Raw genomic sequence first — 22,887 nt, 5'->3', positions numbered from 1 at the left:
TCAACACGAGTTTGCTTTTTTAACAGCTGGGAACGCCGAACTGTGACACAGCCTCAAGAACTGAGGCTGCCTTGTTCAGACTTTCACACGGGTCCCTCTGTTCCTTTCATAGAGCCCTCTTTTTCTTAAACATCCCACAAATGCCGCTGGGGGACTCATTCTCCGGGCCGGAACCAAGCCTTCAGGACAGGCGGCACTTGCTTGGGCTTCCCATCTTTTAAAATGCTCTCCGCCAGACCCCGTCTGAAGGACGCTTTCTGGACGATATTTATCGCCCACCCTTCAGCGTCTTAAGAAGAAACAGGAGGGCAGGAAAGCAACTTCAACTTGGTGGTTGACGACAGACGCCGGGGCAGCGGAGGGACTAAGAACCCTAAGGTTCCCCTGAGGCCGACACGCAGTCCCCAGCCCACCCCAGACGGCGGAGGCAGAGCGCCGATGGCCCCGCCCCGCCTCGCCTCCCGCGCTGGCCATTGGCGTGTCCGAAAGACGCGGGGCGTTGTCGGTTTGAATGGGAGCGCCTGGAGCTGTGGGGCGCAGGCGCAGAGGAGGGGCGCGGCAGCGGGCGGGCGGCGCTGCGGGACCACAGTGTGGCGGCCGACTGGCCGGGAGGCGAGGAGAGCCCCGAGTTCTGACCCACGTGACCTGTGGGGGCGGAGGAGGGGTGCTGCGTGCCGGCTTTCCGCGGTGCCTCTGCCTGGGGACCCGCCGGGGGAAGGGCCGCGGCCACCCGCCAGTAGCCCGGGTGGCCCCTGTTGCAACTTCGCGTCGTGCGCCGCGCTCCCCAGACTCGCCGGCCCCCGCGAGGTGAGTTCGGAGGGGAGTTTGTGGGCGCCCCGCGGAGGGAGGTGACAGGGAGGGGGCGTGTGGGGGGGGGCGGGCTCCTTTGTTCGGGGCGGGAGGGGGCCGGGGTGGTCGCGGGGGCGGTCTCGAGAAACCTGAAGCTCGGGGTGAGCAGCAGCCGGCTCCAGGTCGAGCAGTCGGGTGCTTTCAGGTTGGAGATTTAAAAAGAAGAGTACATTCTAAGAGCTTCATTCCCTAGTTTTTTTAAAAATAAAAAGTACAGTAGGATACAACGACTTCTTACGTATTCGGAGTGTGACAAACATTAAAAACCCGAAACCCTGTGGAATTAAATCCGAGGCGGGTCGCGTTCACTTGTCGTGAGTTTGTTGTCTAAAGCGGGCAGGCTTTTTCAGACACCTGCGTTTGCCACATTCACATTCACGGACTTTGGGGAAACCAGCCTGTCGACTTACTGTAGAAATTGATAGTTGCTGCAAAAAGTTTTAGTAAGCAGAGAATGTCAAGAAAGCGCTTTCCTGAAAATCTATAGAATATCTGCGAATACTAAAAAGTGGAAAACCTATAATTTCCTTGTATTGATGGTAACCAGTTAGCTCATTTTACCTGGTATAATTTGAACTCTTAAAGAAAACGAGTAAGGATGGAAATTCTATTTGCCTTAATGCATAATTTAACCCTCCCGTGGAGTTGAACGAAGTAGATTCTTGGCTTTCCTTTCAGTCGGCTTGTATTGGAGTCGCTGGTGGCGTGTGTGGGAAGCTGAATTTTCAAGCTGCCACTTTAGAAGGGTGCACGGAAGATTTCTGACTTGATAATCACCAGTGTGATCACCTCTGATAAATACTACTTTTGCTTGGCTTGTCATTATTCAAGAAGCAGCTTTGGCTGATCGTTTAGAAGTCAGTAAGCAGCATTAAAAAGGGGCAGATCGCTGTTGGTTGACCTGTGTGTGTGTGAGTGTGTGTAGGTGGGGACTCGGGAGGAGGAACAGTCTCATACCTACTCTTCTTTACACCCTACCATGGATTCCTTCTGCAAGCTCTTTCTCAGGCCATTATTTATAATATGAGGAGTGGAGCAGATACAGAGTAAAAAGTTGTGTGTTATTGTTTTAGAGGCATTCCCTCCAAATCCTCTTTGGCTAGATAAGCTGTTTAGTTGTATTTCCTTCTGTTATTAAATCAGACATGCAGTGTTACAAATATTATATTTTAATATAAATCTGAGACTTGGTACTAGGCTAATTAAAACAAAGATAGGTTATAGTGGTTCTTTAAATGGCATTGTTCTTAAGCATAAAATGTTTCTAAGATTTACCTAAAAGATAAAAATTCTGTAATTCTCTGGAATTTTAAAATTGAAAACCTGACATAGATTTAGACTAGTGTTCTAAATCTAATAGACGTTATTTTTTATAATAACAATGGCAATTATCAGTATTACTACTCTATTGAGTACTTTTAAGTACCAGAGCCAGGCACTGAGGTGCTTTTTTATAAATCATATCTCTAATCATCATGACACATGTTGGATAAGTATCATTACGCCAAACCAACACTGAGAGTTTAACTAGCTCGAGATCGTATAACTAATAAGTCACCGTGCTGAGATTCAAACCATGGCCTGGTCCCAAAGCACATGCTGTATTGCTTCTGTGTTTGTTTAAATCTCCTCCAGGTCTCTGGATTCCATTTGTAGAGACATAATCCTACTTTTAAGATGCCTGTATGTGCTCTGTTTTGCTGTGAACTGTGCAGAAATATTTCAGCCCTTCTTTTAGGACAGCTATTTTCCTTTCAATGCTTTATAAGTCACATAACATTTTCAGTGTCCTTTTAATCGTCTTTATAAAAAAAGTAAAAATATAAGAGTAAGACTTTCCTGAGTTATTTACGTGACTATGAATATACTCTTTACTTTGGAGCAGAAATGTATTAAAGTCTGGTTTTCTCACTACCATAGGATTCTTTGCCGCTTCATAGTTCTTATCTTCTTCCCAGGCAAGAAATCAAAAAAATTTGTTGGACATCAATTATGTGCAAAGCAATTTGCTTGGTGTTGTGAGATAGCGGAGAGAAAGCTTCCTTTTCAATAATAGTTTCTGGAGTTTTTGCAGTAACTTCCTTCTGTCTTGCTCTGTCTATTGCTGCCAGTTTATCTTCCTAACACAGATCCAGCTTTGCTATTCCTTTGTTGAAAAAATTACAAGGTTTCTCGTCATATAAGTACAAGGACAAATACTCCTTCAGCCACGTACATATTCAGTGTCCCTCACAATTTAGTACCTTCTTAGACTTCTCTTTTACTACTGCTAACCCAGTGTGCTCATCCTGGGACACTTTATCTGCGATCCCACCTCCTTACTTTTGCTTGAGCATTCCCCATGACTGGAACACCTTTTCTGGATTTGCCTAATAAGGTTTACCCATCCTTCAAGGTGCAATGCCGATTTCCTTGCTTCCAAAAAGCTTTCCCTAGTCCTTTTTACTTAAAATTATTCTTCCCATATCATCTCATAATGTCACTGAATTGAACAGAAACATTTTTACACTTAATTGTGATAACTTTCAGAAGGAGAAAACAGTTATATTTTCCTATGAAGAATTCTGAATTCAAACTCTCTAAGGATTCTTTTTAGGCATTTATAATCATTTTGCATCTGGGATTTATTTCTCCTTAAAAATGTGTTTGAAACCAATTTTGCCATTTCATAGTTCTTCTGTTAAGAGAACTGATTTATTGTCATATACTAACTCAAGAACAATGCTCAGGAAAAGGGACCACTTCTTTTCTCCTTCACTATTTCGTTCTTCATACATATATTAATTGATTTAAGCTGATGGCTGACCATCATTGGTAGTAATAAAGGGCTTTTGGTCATATTTTCTGGTGACTTGGTGACGAGTTTTGCTCAAAGTAGTGTTCTGCCCATTGTTTACTAATAAGTATTTCTCTTTTTTCTTTCTGACATAGTAATGTCCTCATAAGATAATGTTTATTTTGCATTTACTTCTTTGAGCTCCTATTAATTGCATCATGTTTGTCCGATAATTTATTTATTAACAAAAGATTACAGTTTGGAAAGGGCAAAGATTAATGTATATATTTAGGTTTGGTTTTTGTCTTTTTTTTTTAAGAAATTGGGCTTAGTGTGAATCATCAGTGTTTTTGGATTGCATTTTCTTGTGATCACCTGGCCTTATAACCTGAGTAGTCATTTGGAATGTACTGAAAATATAATTGGGGTTGATTGAATTTTTAAAAAATTATCATTGTGTCTTCTATAACCTTGATATTAAAATACTGCTATGTGTCCAATTTTATGTGTTTACAGTAATGAACTGAAAATCATTTATGTGTCTAGTTGAAACTCTTCCAAAAGGTTATTAATTTTACTAATGGATTAAAAGTACAATATATTTTAAATTGTTTTATGGGGGGAAATTAACATTATTTGTAGACTCTGGGCTTCAGTTTGAGGAAAAATAAAACCAAGTAATAGGGAGAAAAATACTAATTTTATTCTAATGAACATATATAAGACTCTTCTCCTTTAGTTGGACATACTTATATTCTTAAATATAAATAAGTAATTTTGTTGAAATAGGATTTTTGATTCATTAACTGCTTTGCAGGGAAAAAAGGTAACCAAGATTAGAGCTGTTGCATAAAAGAATCTTCCTTTTGTTCTTGAAATTTTTAAGCAACTGTTTCATCCTCCATTAAATTATTGTAATCACTAAGGACTGTAATTTCAGAACAGCAGTTTTAATGATTAGCGTAGTCACTGGCATAATTCAGATTGGCTCCATGTTAATCTAAAAATAGATCCCCTTTCTAGTTTACCGTCCCCTTCCCCAGGAAAATATTCAGTATTCAACTTCTTTCTGATTTATCACGGACTGCCAAACCTTAAGACACTAAGAGGCTGCCTCTGCAGTAATGATTATATTTGTAGTGCTTCGTGTAGAGATGGTTGGAAACTACTGTTGAACTACAAACTTTCAGCCTATCTCATAAGTAGACTCATACACTTGGTCCTTTCTCACCGTTAAACAACAATGCTAAGATGAAGACTTGAAATATTCAAATCCCTTTCTTCTAGGTTACATTTTGTTTTAGTATTTATCTAATTTGAAATTTCATATACGGTCTTTATTAGTGTTTTGGTTATCCAGAGAACATATTCTTTGAAGTCCCTTTAGCTTTATGTGATGGATAAAAATATAAATGCTCTTCACCAAAAAAGGAAATTTATATATAGTTGTTTAGAATGGTGAGCTTTTAGGTGTAAACCTTGGAAAAAATGAAAAGGAATTCTTATTTTATATTACTAAAATTATTTTTGGATTATACAGCTTTGAAATAGTTGCATTCATTGTTTTACCTTTTTAATGTCCACAGCTCTAGACCTGAATTTCTTGTTTTCTCATCTGCCAAGAATAAATATGAGAGTTTAAAATCAATAGTGCTTTTACTTTGCATGTATTTGCTGTTTTTCCGAATGACCCATGAGGATTAATTTCAAATATACATGGGAACCCTTCTGACTGGTGATGTGCCTTTAAGATATAGATTTACTTGGAATCTAGAACCATTATTCTAATCTATTCATTGAATTTATTCTATTTATTTAGCTGATCAGTAGTCACAGTTTATTAGAAAATTTTTATAATGAAATATGTATTTATTTAACAGTTACACTGTTAGTTACACTTGTTTTTTAACCTAACTTGGCCTAACATCTTACAGACTTATATTTATTGTTGCAGACTTAAAGGTTAGCAATAAATTGAGATGTAACCTTAATTGGAGCACATACTTTAGGGTTATATATTTGCTAAAGGAAAACTTTACTGATACAGTTTTTATAGCATACTCTGGCAAATTCCCATTTCTCCAGAATGATTAGAGAATAGAATCATCTGCTTTACTATGTACCATGATTGTTTATTTTATTAATTTCAGATTGTGTAAAGTAATTTACATTTGATATATACAATTATCAGTTAACACTAAAACTATGTCCAACACTATAGATAGCTATAGATAGATACACACATGCCTATAATCTTGAGTTCACAGTATTATGTGACAGTTTGATTATATTATTGGTTTAGAGATTTAGTATGTTGAGTAAAGAATCAGACCTTTTATGCATTGCTTTATTTTTTTTTCTCCCATCGCAATTTCTCCTTAATTTTGCCACTGACTCATCACAGTTTTTAACATTTGAATCTCATGGGTACTTTAAAATTTTTTAGTTTTAAAGATGTGAAAAATTAAGAAATATTAGTCACTCATTCTACTTCCCCCCTCCCCCATCTTCCCCATTTATCAAATTTTATCTGATATCAAAATTTCTCAAGTTATCTTTTTGTTTCTTTCAGCTATTATTTGTGAACCTAGCACTTTACCAAGTACAAGTTTGAAACAAATAGTCCATTTTTTTTTCCCTCTCGAAGTATCACTCTTGCGATCCAATTTGTCAGTTACTGTGCATATTGCTACTGTTCCACCTGTCCTCAAAATTGGAAGTCTTGTAAGCTCTCTGTCTCTGCTTGACCTTTGCCTCTCACCTAACCAGTGGGCATTGTTTTCATTTTTCTGTAGGTACTCTTAGCTAGATTACTTAAGTACCCAGTCGTTCTTGATCCTAACTTCCCTTGCTTTAGGCACTAATTTCCCACATCAGTCGTATATTCTAATGTCAAAATAATTTTTCTTGCCTTTGATTGGCTCCTCAACACCTGCTACACTAAAATCAAGCTCTGAACTCTGTTGGACTTTGCTTACTACACCCTTTGCTTTTCTTACACTCTTCATCTCCTTCTATGTAAACTTCCTGCTTTTACCTTCCTACTCCTGATTTTACATGTATCGTTCCTTATACCTGCCACCTTGTTTGCACTGTAGCTTCCAGATAGAATGTAATTAGGAATACATGTTTAGATTAGGTGACAAGCCATATTTAGACCATCTACAAATAAATTAGTGTCTGCTTACTGATACATAATTTGACAGAAAATAACCAGTTTACCTAGGGTAGTTACCTGAGTTTATTTTATTAGTGGATGTTTTGGCCTCCTACTTTGCTACCCCCATTAGTACTATGATGTGTATTTGTTACTCTAACCTTTACCCTGAATTCTAATGTGAAAGAACTTTATTTTAAATGTGTTCTTCATTCTTCCTCAGTATTTATCCCAGTTCCAATTTATAAAGAGCTCCTGTATCTGATTTGAAACATTACAGCTGAAGGGATTTGGAGAATTTGAGTATTGTACCTTAGAGGGAATTATTAGGATAAGAGGAGTTTAAAGAATTTAGATTATTAATCCTGGAGGCAAGAAAAGTAAGATATTTATTATCTGATGGGTGTTACCACTTTATAGAGACACTTAAATTAAAGAATCAGACCAAAAGTTATTGGCATTTAAGTTGCAGTCAGGAGTAGATAGTTTAGATTAATTGAAAGAAGGACAAAAGATATACAGCTGACTCTTGAACAATGTGGAGGTTAGGGGCGCTGACCCCCTGGGCAGTGGGAAATCCACAAAAAATTTTACAGTTGGCCCCCCATATCCATGGTTCCACATCTGCAGTTTCAACCATGTGGATTGTGTAGCACTGTAGTATCTATTGAAAAAATTCCCCGTTTAAGTGGACCTTTGGAATTCAAACCCATTCAAGGGTCAACTGTAATTGTAACTGTCTATCCCTTATTTTTCACAGTCACCTAGTTTGAAGATACTTTACTGCTAATCGAGTAAAGTATCGATGGAAAATATGGAAAATGGAAAATAATTATTGCTTTTTCTTTATCTATGGTTAGACCAAAAGATGCTGTGAGCTAACAATTTTGTTAGCAGTGAGGTTTTTGGAGCATTGTTTGTTAAAACCTGGGAGATGCTATTAAGGGCATATGTGTTTCTTGAAAATTATTAGTTGTAAGTCTTAATGGAGGTTGGAAGTTAAACTTGATAGCTTCTTAATATTCTTTCAAACCTATAATTTCCATTCCATTTCCTGGTCCTGTCATTAAATTTTATTATGTTAATTATTTTAAAATATTAAAAATAATTTAATATTTGTTGTAAATTTTATCAGTGTTATCTAGTAATATGTAAACTATATGTTAAATATGAAGTGGGTTTGTTAGCTCCATGTGGAGCATTAATGAACACATTAGTAAATTAGTTAGAGAGTTTTTGCAACATGAATCATTGAATCAAGAATTGCTTGTTTGGGACTTCCCTGGTGGCACAGTAGTTAAGAATCCACCTGCCAATGCAGGGGACACAGGTTCGATTCCTGGTCCGGGAAGATCCCACATGCCACAGAGCAACTAAGCCCATGCACCACTGAGTCTGCCCTCTAGAGCCCACAAGCCAAAACTGTTGAGCCCACATGCTGCAACTACTGAAGCCCACATGCCTAGAGCCCGTGCTCTGCAACAAGAGAAGCCACCACAGTGAGAAGCCCATGCACCGCAATGTATAGTAGTCCCCAGTTGCCACAACTAGAGAAAAGCATATGCGCAGCAACGAAGACCCAACACAGCCAAAAATAAAATTAAAATGAAAAAAAAAAGTTAAAAAAAAAAAGAATTGCTTGTTTGTTCAGTGAGTAATTGTAAGGTAAGAAATGCTACTTAGGGACTTCCCTGGTGGCACGGTGGTTAAGAATCTACCTGCCAATGCAGGGGACACAGGTTCTGTCCCTGGTCCGGGAAGATCCCACATGGGCGGAGCAACTAAGCCCGTGCACCACAGCTACTGAGCCTGTGCTCTAGAGCCTGTGAGCCACAACTACTGAGCCCGAGTGCCCAACTGCTGAGCCCGAGTGCCACAACTACTGAAGCCCACGTGCCTAGAGCCTGTGTTTTACAGCAAGAGAAGTCCCTGAAATGAGAAGCCTGCGCATCACAACGAAGAGTAGCCCCCACTCTCTGCAACTAGAGAAAGCCTGCACGCAGCAACGAAGACCCAGTGACGAAGACCCAACACAGCGAAAAATAAATACATTTATTAAAAAAGAAAAGAAATGCTACCTAATTGTTATGGAGATTGAAATTTAAGAGTGACTTTTGCGGGGGGGGGGATACTCTTCCTTTGAAGATAGTAAAGCCATATTATAAATTGTCTTTGGTAAAATGGTGAATTGTATTCTCTGTTTTCTTGCTTATTTAAAAAAATTTTTTAGTGGTTCTGTATGCAGTCTTAATCAAGTAAGGTATTTTGCAGCTCCATTTATGTACATTTGTTAATTAAATGCTTACATTTTAATAAGTATGAAGTTAACATTTTTTTAATGATTGGTGAATTTGGGGATTTCATTATGATCTCATGGCTGGAAAAATATTTCAATTAAATTATAATTTAACTTAATTCTAAGTTAAGTTAATTCTAATACCTCACCTTCTGCCCCGTAGTATAAATAACAACCTAGACCTCAAAGTGGTAGTGGAAGACAGTTTAATTGACAGTGTAGCTGTTGTGTAATTTAGATGCACTTTGGAGCTATTGCTATGAATATCTACACTAATTCCCTTAATGTTTTTTATTAAGGTAAAAAGGTACAGTGGAATTCTGAACAAAAGGAAAAGAGAAGATTTGTTGGATTAATAACTGCTACCTACCTTTTCATCTTTTCTTAAGACACTGCTTCCTTTGTTGGCCAAGAGAGAGGATAAGAGGAATGATATTTTGTATTTCTTATGTGCCAAACTGGTATTAATATGAAAACCTCATTTCCTCTAGGAAGCTTGTCAGTGTTCCCAAGGCTAATCCTTTCCACCTTCCTCCTCCTGCTCTGTTCCATACTAACCTCTCTCTAACTATACTTAATTAACAAAGCAGCAGGAGTGTATTATCTAGAGTCTAATTTATGTTATAGCTGAAATACTTAAAAAGATGTGGAAGAGGAATTAGGCTCTATTGGATGGCATCAGAAGGGAGAAATGGGTAGAAATGGAAAGATTGCTCAAAGTGTGGAACAACTGTCTAAAAGGACTATTCAAAATTAGGATTAGCTGCCTTGTAACCTTTCTGAGAGTGTTGTAGTTGTAGTAATATGTTGGACTAACTGACCTATGAGGTTGTTTATAATGCTGGATTCCAGGAATGAATGAATGAATGAGTGAGTGAATGAATGAATAAATAAATAAATTTTATTTATATAAGCACATATATCTTAATTTTACCTTATTTGTCTCTTTTAACTGTTACCTTAAAGATTATAGTTTACTTTCCTCTTTGATTCCATTGTTGACCCATTGGTTTTTTAGTAGCATGTGTTTAGTCTCCATGTAATCTTTTTTTTCTCATTTCCTTTTCTGTGGTTGATTTCTAATTTCATGCCATTGTGGTCAGAAAAGATGCTTGAGATAATTTCTATACTCTTAAATTTGTTGAGGGTTTTTTTTGTGCCCACTATGTGGTCACTCCTAGAGTATGTTCCATGTGCACTTGAAAAGAATGTGTATTCAAGTTTTTTTGGATGTAATATCCTGAAATTATCAATTAAGTCTAACTTTGCTGTTGTATCATTGAGTATCTCTGTTGCCTTATTGATTCTCTGTCTGGAAGATCTGTCTATTGATGTGAGTGGGGTGTTAAAGTCTCCTACTATTATTGCATTCCTATCGATTTCTCCCTTTATGTCTGTTAGTATTTGCTTTATGTATTTGGGTGCTCCTATATTAGGTGCATATATGTTGACAAGTGTAAAATCCTTTTCTTGTATTGATCTTTTATCATTATATAGAGTCCTTCTTTATCTTTCTTTATGGCCTTTGTTTTAAAGTCTATTTTGTCTGATATAAGTATTGTGACCCCCACTTTCTTGTTATTTCCATTTGCATGAAATATCTTTTCCATTCCCTCACTTTCAATCTATAAGTGTCCTTTGCCCTAAAGTGGGTCTCTTGTAGGCAGCACATTGTACACTCTTGTTTTTTTAATCCAGTCTGCCACTCTGTGTCTTTTGATTGGAGCATTTAGTCCATTGACATTTAAGGTAATTATTGATAGATACGTATTTATTGCCATTTTAAACCTTGTTTTCCTGTTGATTTTATATTTCTTCTTTGTCCCTTTCTTTTTCTTTTTCCTTTTGTGTTTTGGTGATTTTCTTTTGTATTATACTTATGTTCACTTCTTTTTGGTTTTTGTGAAGCTGTTGTATGTTTTTGATTTGTGGTTACCCTGTTTTTCAAGTATGTTAACCCCTTCCTATATCTGCTTGCCTTAGACTGGTAGTCATATAGGTTCAAACACATTCTAGGGGAAAAAAAATCTACATTTTCTTACTCTCCTCCCCCACATTTTATGATTTTGATGTCCTCTTTCACATCTTCATGTTCATCCTTTTGCTGCTTATTGTGGTTATCATCACTTTCACAGAAAATTTTTTGATTTTTTTTTAATCTGTTTACTGGCTTATTTAAGTGATTTATTTTCCAATTGTGATTTTCTCTTTCCTATAGATTCTTACTTCTTTTCTATTTAGAGAAGACCTTTTAATATTGCCTTTAGTTTAGGTTTAGTATTGCTGTATTCTTTTATTTTTGCTTGTCTGAGAAGTTCTTTATCTCTCCTTCTATTCTAAATGATAATCTTGCTGGGTAGAGTATCCTAGGTTGCAGATTTTTCCCTTTTAGGACTTTAAATATATCTTGCCACTCCCTTCTGGCCTGCAGTGCTTCTGTGGAGAAATTAGCTGATAGCCTTATGGGGGTTCCTTTGTAATTAACTGTTTGTTTATCTCTGCTGCCTTTAGAATCCTCTCTTTATTCTTAACTTTTGCAATTTTTATTATAATATGTCTTGGTGTAGGTCTGTTTGGGTTTATCTTGCTTGGGACCCTCTGTGCTCCCTGTAACTGGATATCTGTTTCCTTCTTTAGGTTTGGAAAGTTTGGTTTTTTTTTTAAATGTTGGGGGTAGGAGTTTTAGTAATTTATTTATTTATTTTTGCTGTGTTGGGTCTTCGTTTCTGTGCGAGGGCTTTCCCTAGTTGTGGCAAGCGGGGGCCACTCTTCATTGCGGTGCGCGGGTCTCTCACTATTGCGGCCTCTCTTGCTGCGGAGCACAGGCTCCAGACGCGCAGGGTCAGTAGTTGTGGCTCCCGGGCCCAGTTGCCCCGCAGCATGTGGGGTCCTCCCAGACCAGGGCTTGAATCCGTGTCCCCTACATTAGCAGGCAGACTCTCAACCACTGCGCCACCAGGGAAGCCCTAGGTTTGGAAAGTTTTCAACCGTAGTTTCTTCAAATACATTTTCAATCTTCTTTTCTCTTTCTTCCTCTTCTGGCATCCCTATTAATGTGTAGGTTGGCATGCTTTATATTATCCCATAGGTCTCTCATATTGCTTTCTTTTTTTTTTTTTCATTTGACTTTCTGTCTGCTGTCCTGATTGGGTGATTTCCATTATTTTATCTTCCAGGTCACTTATTCATTCTTCTGCATTATTCAATCTGCTCTTCATTGCTTTTAGCTTAGTTTTCATCTCTGCAAATGAGTTTTCTAATTTTTCTTGGTTCTTCTTTATAGTTTCTAGTTCCGTTTTACAATACTCTGCATTTCTGTTGATAGCCTTTCTTAATTCCTTCAGTATTTTCATTAGCTCCATTTTGAAATTGGTGTCTGTTAGACTGAAGAGGTCTGCTTCATTTTCTTTCAGGGGAATGCTCTTGGTCTTTTAACTGGGAGTGGTTCATCTGCTTCTTCATTTTGCTTATATTTCTCTTACTCTGTGAGTTTAGGAGAAAGAGGTACCTACTGCGGTCTCGAAGGGCTGTTTATATGTGGGGTTGTCTCTGTGTTGCTTGTGTGCATTTAATATATTTGGTGCGCGGGCTGTTTTAGTATGGATGTCTGTCGCCTCTTTCCTCAGCATGTGCTGGTTGTCATCCCGTTGATAGAGGGTGTGCCCATGCGGTGGCAGATGCCCTGTCCTGGGGTCCTTGGTGGTGGCGGTGGCGGCTCAGGCACGCCCCTGGAGCACGCGATGGCAGCGGAGGCAGCTTGCAACCACTCTTGGAGTTCGGGCAGGCAGTCGTGGGGACCTGTGACCACTCGTGGGGTCCGGGAGGGCAGCAGGGGGGTCCCACAACCACCTCTGTAGAGGTTATAGTTTATATATGATGGTCTGTTGTTTCTCTGTGGTATATCTGGATATTGATTCATTTTGATTTGTCCTGCTTAGGACTTAGTGTGCTTCTTCAATCTGCTAATTAATGTCTGTCTTTGATTCTGAAAAACTCTCAGTGTTTATCACTGAAGATTTTGCCTTTGCTCCTTTTTCTATTTTTCTTTTTGGTACTCTAGTTAGACCTCTGTTAGAGCCTTTCATTTTTGTCTTCCTTTTCTCTGAACTGCTCTTTAGTATTTTTAGTATTTTTCATCTCTATCTATTTGTGTATGTCTGGGTAAACTCTGCAGATATTCTTCTAGTACATCTCTTTAGTTTATCTGCTGTCCTGTTTAACCAGTAATTTGAGTTACTAGTTTCAATGTACATAGCAAAACTTTTAATAGTAGCAAAACAAAATCTGAAAAACTACAAGCCAAATGCCCATCAAAAGCAGAATGAAAAATACATTTGGTATACAATGGAATGTGATACAGCAGTAAAACATGCAGATTGTAGCTGTGTACAACAACAAGCGAGGTGAATCTCAGAAACATAATGTTGAACAAAACCATACAAAACTAAACAATATATGATTTAAACCTATACAGACAGTTGTGGCAAAGTTATAAAGAGAAGCAAGGAAATAATGAACACAATTCAGTTTAGAGATCACCTTAGATGGGTTAGGTTGCGGCACCCGGGAGACTTCAAAGGCAGTGCTAATGTTCTTTATCTTAAAGTGGGTGCTATTGTGTCATTCTACCATACACATATTTCCTAAATTTCTTTTGTACTTACTCAGTGAAAACATTTAAAAATCCTCAAAGATTTTAAATAGGATGTGCATTGAGAACAAATGAATATCAGTGTAATATTATTATCAGCACAAACATCTTCTTTGAAGAAATATGTTTACAGAGTTTAGGATTGACTTGTTCAAATGAATTATTGAAATTTCATTTTACTTGTTAATAGCAGTTTTTAAAATCTTGAAGTATCATAATTTTAAGATACTAATATCATACATATTCTTCTATGTTTGTAATAGAAAATATTACATAAAATTATTTATTTCAAACCAATTTAAAATAAAGTACAGGTCTCAAATAAATATCATATACTCACATCCTTATTTAGAAGCCCTCTGACAATTAAGCCCTCTGCTGTTTTTCTCCCGTAATTGACATGACAACAGTCTGTGAAGTTACCTGTGTGATTATATACAGCTTGGAAGTACATTAGGTTATTCTTTGCAAATAGGACTTCAAGCAAAACATCTTGTATTCCTTTTGCAGAAATGTTGCTGAAGTGCTGCTGAAAGGGCCAGAGACGCAAGGATTTGGGACACGTTTTGAACCTTTAAGCTGTCTGACATTGACCTCCTTTCATTATTAATAAAGAAGAAGCAGGAGCTTAGGATGTATTAACATCAACTCATTAATATACTAACCGGACAATGTTCTGCAACAACTCTACATTGTAGAACTGGATTGGCACAAAATAAAATAATTTCTTATTATACCCAGCTTATAATATGACTCGATGGAGGAAAATCTGATAAGCATGAGGGAAGACCATTCTTTTCATGTTCGTTACAGGTAAGACTACTGCTTTCTTAGTGGGTAATTTTTAATACTTATTTAAACGTGTATTTAACTCTGATCATTTCAAATTTAAATTTGAAATTACTAAAAATATACTAGCCATAGTTAGAATCTCCTTCAAGCAGTGTTTTCTTTTTGTTGTGGTTGTTATAAGTTTTTATATCCTTTCTATAGGAAAATGGTAGTAGAGACCAATTATTTACTATAGTTTATTAATGTTCTGAGGAAGAGTTTATGAATAGTTACTTTAAACTTTGTTACTCTTTATATAATGCAAATATAAAAATGAAATATATTTCTGAATCTCTGAGGGCAGAGGATGGATTTTGTAGTGTGGTTTGGCTGAATGACCTAATTTTTCTGTTAAAATTTTTAGTGATCTTTTATAAATGAGTTTTAAAAAATGGGTATTAATGTTGGAATGGGTGGGTACTTTCTAAACATGATAAACTAATAGTTTAATATTTAGTGGTAAAACTGGGGGCTTCCCTGGTGGCACAGTGGTTAAGAATCCACCTGCCAATGCAGGGGACATGGATTCAAGCCCTGGTCTGGGAAGATCCCACATGCCGTGGAGCAACTAAGCCCGTGCGCCACAACTACTGAGCCTGTGCGCCACAACTACTGAGCCTGTGTGCCACAACCACTGAAGCCTGCACACCTAGAGCCCATGCCTCACAACAAGAGAAGCCATTGCAGTGAGAAGCCAGTGCACTGCAACGAAGAGTAGCCCCTGCTCGCCGCAACTAGAGAAAGCCCGTGAGCAACAACGAAGACCCAACGTGGCCAGAAAAAAAAAATTTAGTGGTAAAATATTAATGACATTTCTGATACATTTAGGAAGAAAGCAAGAATATCTGCATCATCATTATTTAACATTTATTTTGGAAGTTCTGGTCATTGTACTAAACTAAAATAAAGACAAACAAATACTAGAATGGAAGACAGTTGTTAGTAAGGTGATTAGACATGAATAGATTCCTTATCAAAACTATTATAAGTTAAATATTGAATAATATTTAAAAACGTCAGAACTTATGGCTTTGAATAGTATTCAAATCCCTAATGAGTGAAGATGTTTGATACCAAATTTTGGATGTCTTAACACATGCATAGGAAATAGGAGATTTACTGTCCTTTGCTTTGGAGCAGATGGTCCATGTTAGGGCATGGTGCCAAGGAAGTTTATATAGGTAAGCTGAGAGCATTTCTATTAAAAATTTAAAATTTTCAAATAAAAGAAAATGGAAGACATTCACCATAATTAAAATCAGCTTTTAATAGAAATGCTCTCGCTCTACCCTGTGGGGCATAGTTCCAGGAACCTCTGTATCCACTGTGAAGTCTTGCCAGTTTTACCTCCTAAATGTTGCTCAGATTTATCCATCCATCTGGATCCTCCCCACCACTGCTACAGTTCAGTGTAGCAGTGAACTAAATCGTCTTCCCTCCAGACTCCCTGCCTTCTCCATTCTCTCCTCTTGGAATCTGTCTTTTAAATTTGCCTCTAGAGGGCTCTGTCTATAAACATGCAACCTGTGCTTTAATCCCTTTGGTGGCTCCTAGTCACCTGTAGGGCAGAGCCACACTTAATATAGTACAAAGGAGCTTCCATTGCCTGGCCTCTACCTATTCCTTCACCCTTCCTTCCTTCCAGTCCTCACCTTGCACTTTGAGCTCTGGTTCCCTGTGTATGACTCAGTGCCTTTGCTCATGCTACACCCTATGACTTGAATGCCCTTTCCACTTTCTTGGTTTAGCTAATTCTACTCAATATCTAAGATTCAGTTCAGAAATATTCTCCTCTTAGAAACCATTTCTAAACTCCATAGTTTGGCTATATGCCCTCACATATCGTGTGCATATCTCTTTCTTAGCACCAACTGTATTAAAATTCAGTGTATCTGTTTATATGTTTGTCTCCTCCTCCCTGCCACTCCCTTCTTTTCTTTTTTTTTTTTTTAATTTTTTATTTTTTGGCTGTACCATGTGCCATGTGAGATCTCAGTTCCCGTGACCATGGATAGAACCCGCGCCCCCTGCCGTGGAAGTGCAGAGTTTTAATCACTGGACCACCAGGGAAGTCCCCGCCACCCCTTCTTTGACCATTTAGCTCCCTTAGGGCAGCCATGATGCCTAGCCTGTGGTCTGGCTTGTAGTCCACATTTGATGGAATTGTCCATTGAACTTCACTGGACATAACCATCAGATGAACCTGGTAAGATGTTTATCTGTCTTGCTAAACGTTTTTAAGAGTGGTTTACTTCTTAATACTGTAACAATAATAGATAAGCAGGAGCGGATTGTACCTCTGCCTATAAGAAGGTCTTAGATTCATCCTTTTTTCATGATATAGCATAGGTCAAACATGGTTATACATTGATATAGGACTTCACCAAAAGAACTTTAAGACTCAACTGCTTGTAGTAAGACTATACCAAACAAATCTCTGGTTTCATCAGTGCTATAAGATCAGCATTCTGTACACTGACTGGATTATTGTATAACTGCAGGTAATAGTTTGTATCCCTTGTGTTAGGAGTTATGGCCCAATATAGGTTATTTTTTTGCTGTGGAAAACACTTAGCATGTAAAGTTTTATCCATCTAGTTCTTTCATTGAGGAGGTCCTCATCTATCTCTGGAGGAGCTTCTGTGGCACAATAAGTTTGTAATTTTGAAGTGGAATAATTCTTCAGACACTAAGAAACCTCTTGAGAGATATCAGAATGCTTTATGAAATAGTTTACAACTTATTTGTGGAGGCAGAGAGAAATGGAAACTGATAGTAAAATGGGATTTGTTTCTAAACTTTTAAAAAGTGTGCAATTGATTTTAAATAACTATCGTTAATTTTTTTAGGAATGATAATAGTACTGTGATGATATATTTTTAAAATTTTATTTATTATTTATTTTTTGACTGCGTTGGGCCTTTGTTGCTGCACGCGGGCTTTCTGTAGTTGTGGCGAGTGGGGGCTACTCTTCGTTGCAGTGCCCGGGCTTCTCATTGCAGTGGCTTCTTGTTGCGGAGCACAGGCTCTAGACGCACGGGCTTCAGTAGTTGTGGCACGCGGGCTCAGTAGTTGTGGCTTGCGGGCTCTAGAGTGCAGGCTCAGTAGTTGTGGCACACGGGCTTAGTTTCTCTGTGGCATGTGCGATCTTCCCAGACCAGAGATCGAACCCATGTCCCCTGCATTGGCAGGCAGATTCCTAACCACTGTGCCACCATGGAAGTCCTGATTATAATTTTTGAAAATGGCTCCTTATCTTTTAGAGTTACATACTAAAATATTTACTAATGAAGTTATATGCATTCTGGAATATACTTCAAAAGAATCTGAAGTTGTAGAGTGAGGGTGGAAGTAAAGATGAAATATATATTGATAATGTATCATATATTGGTAATTGTTGATGTAGAAGGATGGATGTATCAGGTTCATCATACTAGTTTCTCTAGTTTTATATTTCTTTGAGAAATGTCCTTGTTCATACTTGTTACTGTGAATAACAAACATTTCAGTACTTTAATGTGAAAATTAGATTATTGCACATAAGTTGTAAAGGAGTACAGTTTTGGTGTTGAATTCTTCAATTTTGATAGATAAATATAGTTATTAATAATATTCTTTCTGAAGAATAGTTTGAGGTAATGTGGAGTGGTGGAAAGAACACTGGATTTGGAGACAAAGACAGGATTTCACTTCTCAGATTTGTCATTGTATGATCTTAAGCAGGTCACTGAGCATCAGTTTCCGCTTCTGTAATAATACCCATCTCAAAGCATCATTTTGAGAATTAAATTTGATATAATATATAGTTAGAATCACTTTAAAACTAAGTTACCAATCAAAATTTAAATTTAAATCAAGATGGTTTTACACTTTCCCTTTTATAAAGTAAACTGGAATAATTAGATATATGTGGTAAATTGGATGGATGAAAATTGTTTATGGGGGCTAGGACTGGTAATGGAAAAGATCCACGCCCAAGTAGAACACATAGAAGGTGGAGCTAAGGGCTGTAATGAGAGAGTGGACTGCCACAGAAGACAGCACAATGGAGAAGGTGCAGGGCACTCTTGCTTTGATCTTAAGTCCTGAGTCCCATCATTTATTCTTAATTAGTATGTAAGCCCTTAGAAGGGAGAGTCAGATTTGGACAAAATCGGTTATTAAATTCTTTTAAATGTTGTAGCATCAAGATTTTAATCCTCTTTTGCTTTCATTGATATACTATAAACACAAGAAACCAAAAATAAGGAGGTAAAAAAACAAATCGAGTTGTAGAAGAAAAGTAAAAAATAATAAAATACAAAAATTAAAATAAATTGAACTGACGTGTTTGTGCAGAAGATGAGGAATTAAAGCTATAATGTTCAGTCTATTAACAAAAATGAAAACATTTCAGTCAAGGATAGTAATATTGTCTTTATAGTTATTAGAAATGTACTTTTTTGATTATATAATTAAATAGGCCATTAGGAAGAATAAAAGAAACTCTGTATGTGGGATGTATTTTAATGGAGAGCTGTTTTCCTGGTTTGTCTTCTACTCTGGGTATGTTCTTTGTTTTCAACCCAACTGATAAACAAATGATTCTATTTGTTTCCATTCTATTGTATTGTAATTCTATTACAATTCTATTGTATTCTATTCTATTCTATTGTAATTCTATTCTCTCATAGAGACAGGATATGAAATTACTTTCTCTGTTACTATTTAATGATCTTTTAAAAAATTTATAAACCAACCTGCGTTGGCTGTTTTGCAATTAGGTATATTTGAGGTGTTGGAGATTTTGCCAGAATATTGACTTATTTTCCAATAAAATATACCACAGCCAAAATATATGTCAAAATAAACTCTAATAAGCTAGAGAGTTTTGAGCTTTATTTTGGGCATTCGTTACTGAAATGACTTTTCTAAGGTAGGTTCTCCTGTAGGGCAGTCTCACCTCATGCACTTTTAAGGACAGCTGTGTAGCCAGCAGGGTTCCAGGTGGCTATCACTGTTTCCAGTGAGAATTATGTAAAGTACCTTTTTAAAAATTTGTAGCTCTTATGATGCCATTCAGCCTTATAGCTAACTTTTGTTAGCAACAGCATTTGGATTGATGGTTTCATTGTAATGTTGTATAAGTTTAAGTCCAGAAGGTCAAATATTTGTGGTGAAGATATTTATTTGAAGAACATGCTTCTGTGTTTTATATGGATATACTGTTATTAACTTCTGGTTTTTACATATGAATAGTGCTGACAAAAAAATTAATCAATAGTTAATCTTAGAAAGAAAGGGAAAATTTTATTTGCGCCAACCTGACTGAGGATTATAACCTGGGAGACAGTCTTTCAGAAAGTTTTAAGGACTGTTCTGTCTTTGAGAGGTTAATGCACAGTCATAAAAGTTTTTGAGACAAAGGGTTTTACATCAAAGTAACATGTTGACAGTTTACATAATCCAGCAAAGTGAGTAGTGGATTATTGTGACCTTTACAGGATTGAGAAAGGAATGTTGTGTCTTTAATGAGTTACCTGCTGGCTCCAGGAGGAATTGCTTTTTTTTTTTTTTTTTTTTTTGGCAAGAAGGCATTCCTGTGTCTTCTGAGGGGATCTAGTTAATGTATAATGCAGGTGCACAATGCACACTAAAGGGGAGAGGGTAATGGCTCAAATGGCAAAGAAAATTTTATGTTAATTTTTTTGTCCTGCCTTAAAAATAATTTTGTTTCATCAATAGCCTTATCTCTGATTTCCTGGCCAGTAACCTAATCATCCTGAACTGATGGTTCTGGTGTGACTATTTCTCTACCTCTCCCTCGGTGAAATCATGTGCCATCATTAGTATTCCATTGTATGGTGGCATGTAATTTTTTTTAAACAATACTCTAGTGATGGGCATTTAAATTGTTGGTAGTTTTTTGCTGCTGTGACCATCCTTTTACATATATCCTTTTGAATTTATGTACGTGTAGCTTTAAGATAAATTCCTAGCAGTGAAATTGCTCAATATATAATTTTTTTCCATAATTGATATCATGCTTAAATTAAAATTTGTTAATAGAAAGAAAGCAATGTATTTTATATGTAAAAATATCTTTTCCAATTTTTTTCCCTATGATAATTCTTAGAAGTTCAGTGGTTTTAGTATTTAGACAAATAGAGGCAAGTAGTTCAGGTACTTTATCTAGCGAAAATAAAACCACATTTTTACATATTAATCTTTTGCTGACTCATTTCTCTTCACACATGCAATACACCAGTAACCTCATAAAACCTTAAACAAAAAAAATCTTTTTTTTAACTCTTTCATCTTCAAAAATACAGTTCCAAATGGCAGTTGTCACTTGTGAAAGACAAAAATAGGCTTTTTAAATTTGAAATGACCTATAAAGAAAAATAAATACAGCAGTTTAAGGTTTCCAGTGAACTGATTTATATTTCCACGTGCTTTAGCTCTCCCCCCACCCCCGCTCCCTAGTCTAATGTTGAAGCAAAATGTTAAAAAGAGGTTAACTTGCGTTATTTTACTTTGACCCATAAAGTGAGGGTGAAGTCACTAGTCTAACTGTGAACAAACAGTAGCCTTTGGCTAAATCACCTGAATTATTAGAAAAAGATACCTGGATGTAAAACTTAAAAATTACCTGTCAGAGATGACTACTTTCATCTGCTTATTCTGAGCCAGAAGTCTGCTCTGAACCTTTGTTAATTGGCTCTATTAATCTTAGTTCAGACTTTTCATTTAGCTTCACCTGGTTCATCTTCCACTTTTACAATTCCATTTTAATTTATGACTCTAAGGAAACTTGAAGTTTTATAGACTAAAAGACAGCACCTGAAGAAACATATTAATTGACCTGCTACTAAAAATACAAAGTGTAATCATATTTGAATGAGTTTAGGGTGAGTGGTGGTTTAACTCATATTTCCTGTTAAAGCAGTGATACTCAACCTGCCCTGTACATTGGAATTACTTGGGGGCTTTTTTTTTTTTTTGCGGTATGTGGGCCTCTCACTGCTGTGGCCTCTCCCGTTGCGGAGCACAGGCTCCGGACGCACAGGCTCAGCGGCCATGGCTCACGGGCCCAGCCACTCCGCAGCATGTGGGATCTTCCCGGACCGGGGCACGAACCCGTGTCCCCTGCATCGGCAGGCGGACCCCCAACCACTGTGCCACCAGGAAAGCCCACTTGGGGGCTTTTAAACAATACTGGGGACAGACCTCATGCCCAAGGGAGTGGGACCCAGCATGGAGTTTTAAAAAATGCTCCATGTGAGCTCTGCTGCTGTGCAGCCAGGATCAAGAACCACCACTCTGGTAGAGTTGCTCAAAGCTAATTGTAGTAAGGAATAATTTAGTGCTGCTCCAAAAATTAAAATGCTTGATGAGCTAAATCAGAGTCTTCCAAAGGATGGTGTTATACCACTGGTGGTACATAAGGTAACTTTACTCGCTTTTTTATTTTAATACTTCCATATTTGTTTCGAGGTGCATTAGAAAATGAATGTAAGTATCACATCAAACTCACAGTTTCGTAGATACTGCTTTGGATGAAACTAGATTTTTTTTTTTTCACGGCGTGTGCCAATTTAAAGGAATTTGCCAAATTTTAGAAACACATTTAAGTGAATGATTATGTAGTACATAGACATGGCAGAAATCATAAAAATGTTGAAGAAACACAATGGCAACTTTGGTGAAGGGCACCTACTAAAGGTTAGGATTAGAATCGGAAGTAATGGTGCTTTTTCTCCTAGATATATTTATAGTAACTTAATTTTTCTGGCTTTTAAAATTCAGTGACAGGCTTTGAGAATTAGAATTTCTGCAGATCTTTAAATCATTGCTTCCTAACATAAAGTTTCTTAACACTTAGTTCTTTCATAGAAGTGTACCTTGTGCATCAAGATATTTTGCTCCTCTGCTTTTCTAAGGTATAGGTGATCCTATGGTGATAAGACGGGGAAGGGGGTGGTGGTGTGTGTGCTCGTGCACGTGCATGGACACGAGTATGAGATAGGGATGTGTGGTAGGAGGGGTTGATGGACAGGTTGAGTAGATCACCTGCATACCTGGATAGAGAAGAGTATTAGTTATAGGACTTCACCTCCCACAGGCACCCCTATTCTCCCCAGACTCTCAGAAAGTCTGTAAGTCTGCCACAGTTCAGAACAGTTTAGGAAAAACTACTAGGTTCTCTCATTGGTAAAGTAGGTTGCTCTGGGTGAGGCAAGTAAAATGAGCTCTGTCGATGAAAAATTAATCAGTGGATCTAAGAAAGAAATGGAAAATTTTATTTAAGCCAAATTGAAGATTATAACCCGGGAACACCTCTCAGA

The 22,887-nt window shown here is 37.4% G+C and overlaps 1 protein-coding gene across 4 annotated transcripts in view; it reads left to right on the top strand.

Moving 5' to 3' along the window:
* Window positions 1-584: 584 nt before the first annotated feature.
* The window catches only part of GPSM2 (G protein signaling modulator 2), a 63,206-nt gene continuing 40,903 nt past the window's right edge, over window positions 585-22,887 (top strand). For 2 of the 4 annotated variants that reach the window (XM_060139470.1, XM_060139468.1), the window contains exons 1-2: window positions 585-807; window positions 14,471-14,542. In XM_060139470.1, coding sequence (XP_059995453.1) covers window positions 14,487-14,542 — 56 coding nt within the window. In that variant the 5' untranslated portion in view covers window positions 585-807; window positions 14,471-14,486. Of the gene's footprint in view, window positions 808-14,239; window positions 14,543-22,887 lie in introns of all 4 variants that reach the window. The other 2 variants (XM_060139469.1, XM_060139467.1) reach the window with 1 other exon arrangement.

The sequence above is a fragment of the Lagenorhynchus albirostris genome, chromosome 2 (assembly GCF_949774975.1).
Source record: "Lagenorhynchus albirostris chromosome 2, mLagAlb1.1, whole genome shotgun sequence".
Taxonomy (NCBI): Eukaryota; Metazoa; Chordata; class Mammalia; order Artiodactyla; family Delphinidae; genus Lagenorhynchus; species Lagenorhynchus albirostris.
Note: the sequence above shows the minus strand (reverse complement) of the source record. Positions and strands in the feature narration are given on the sequence as shown.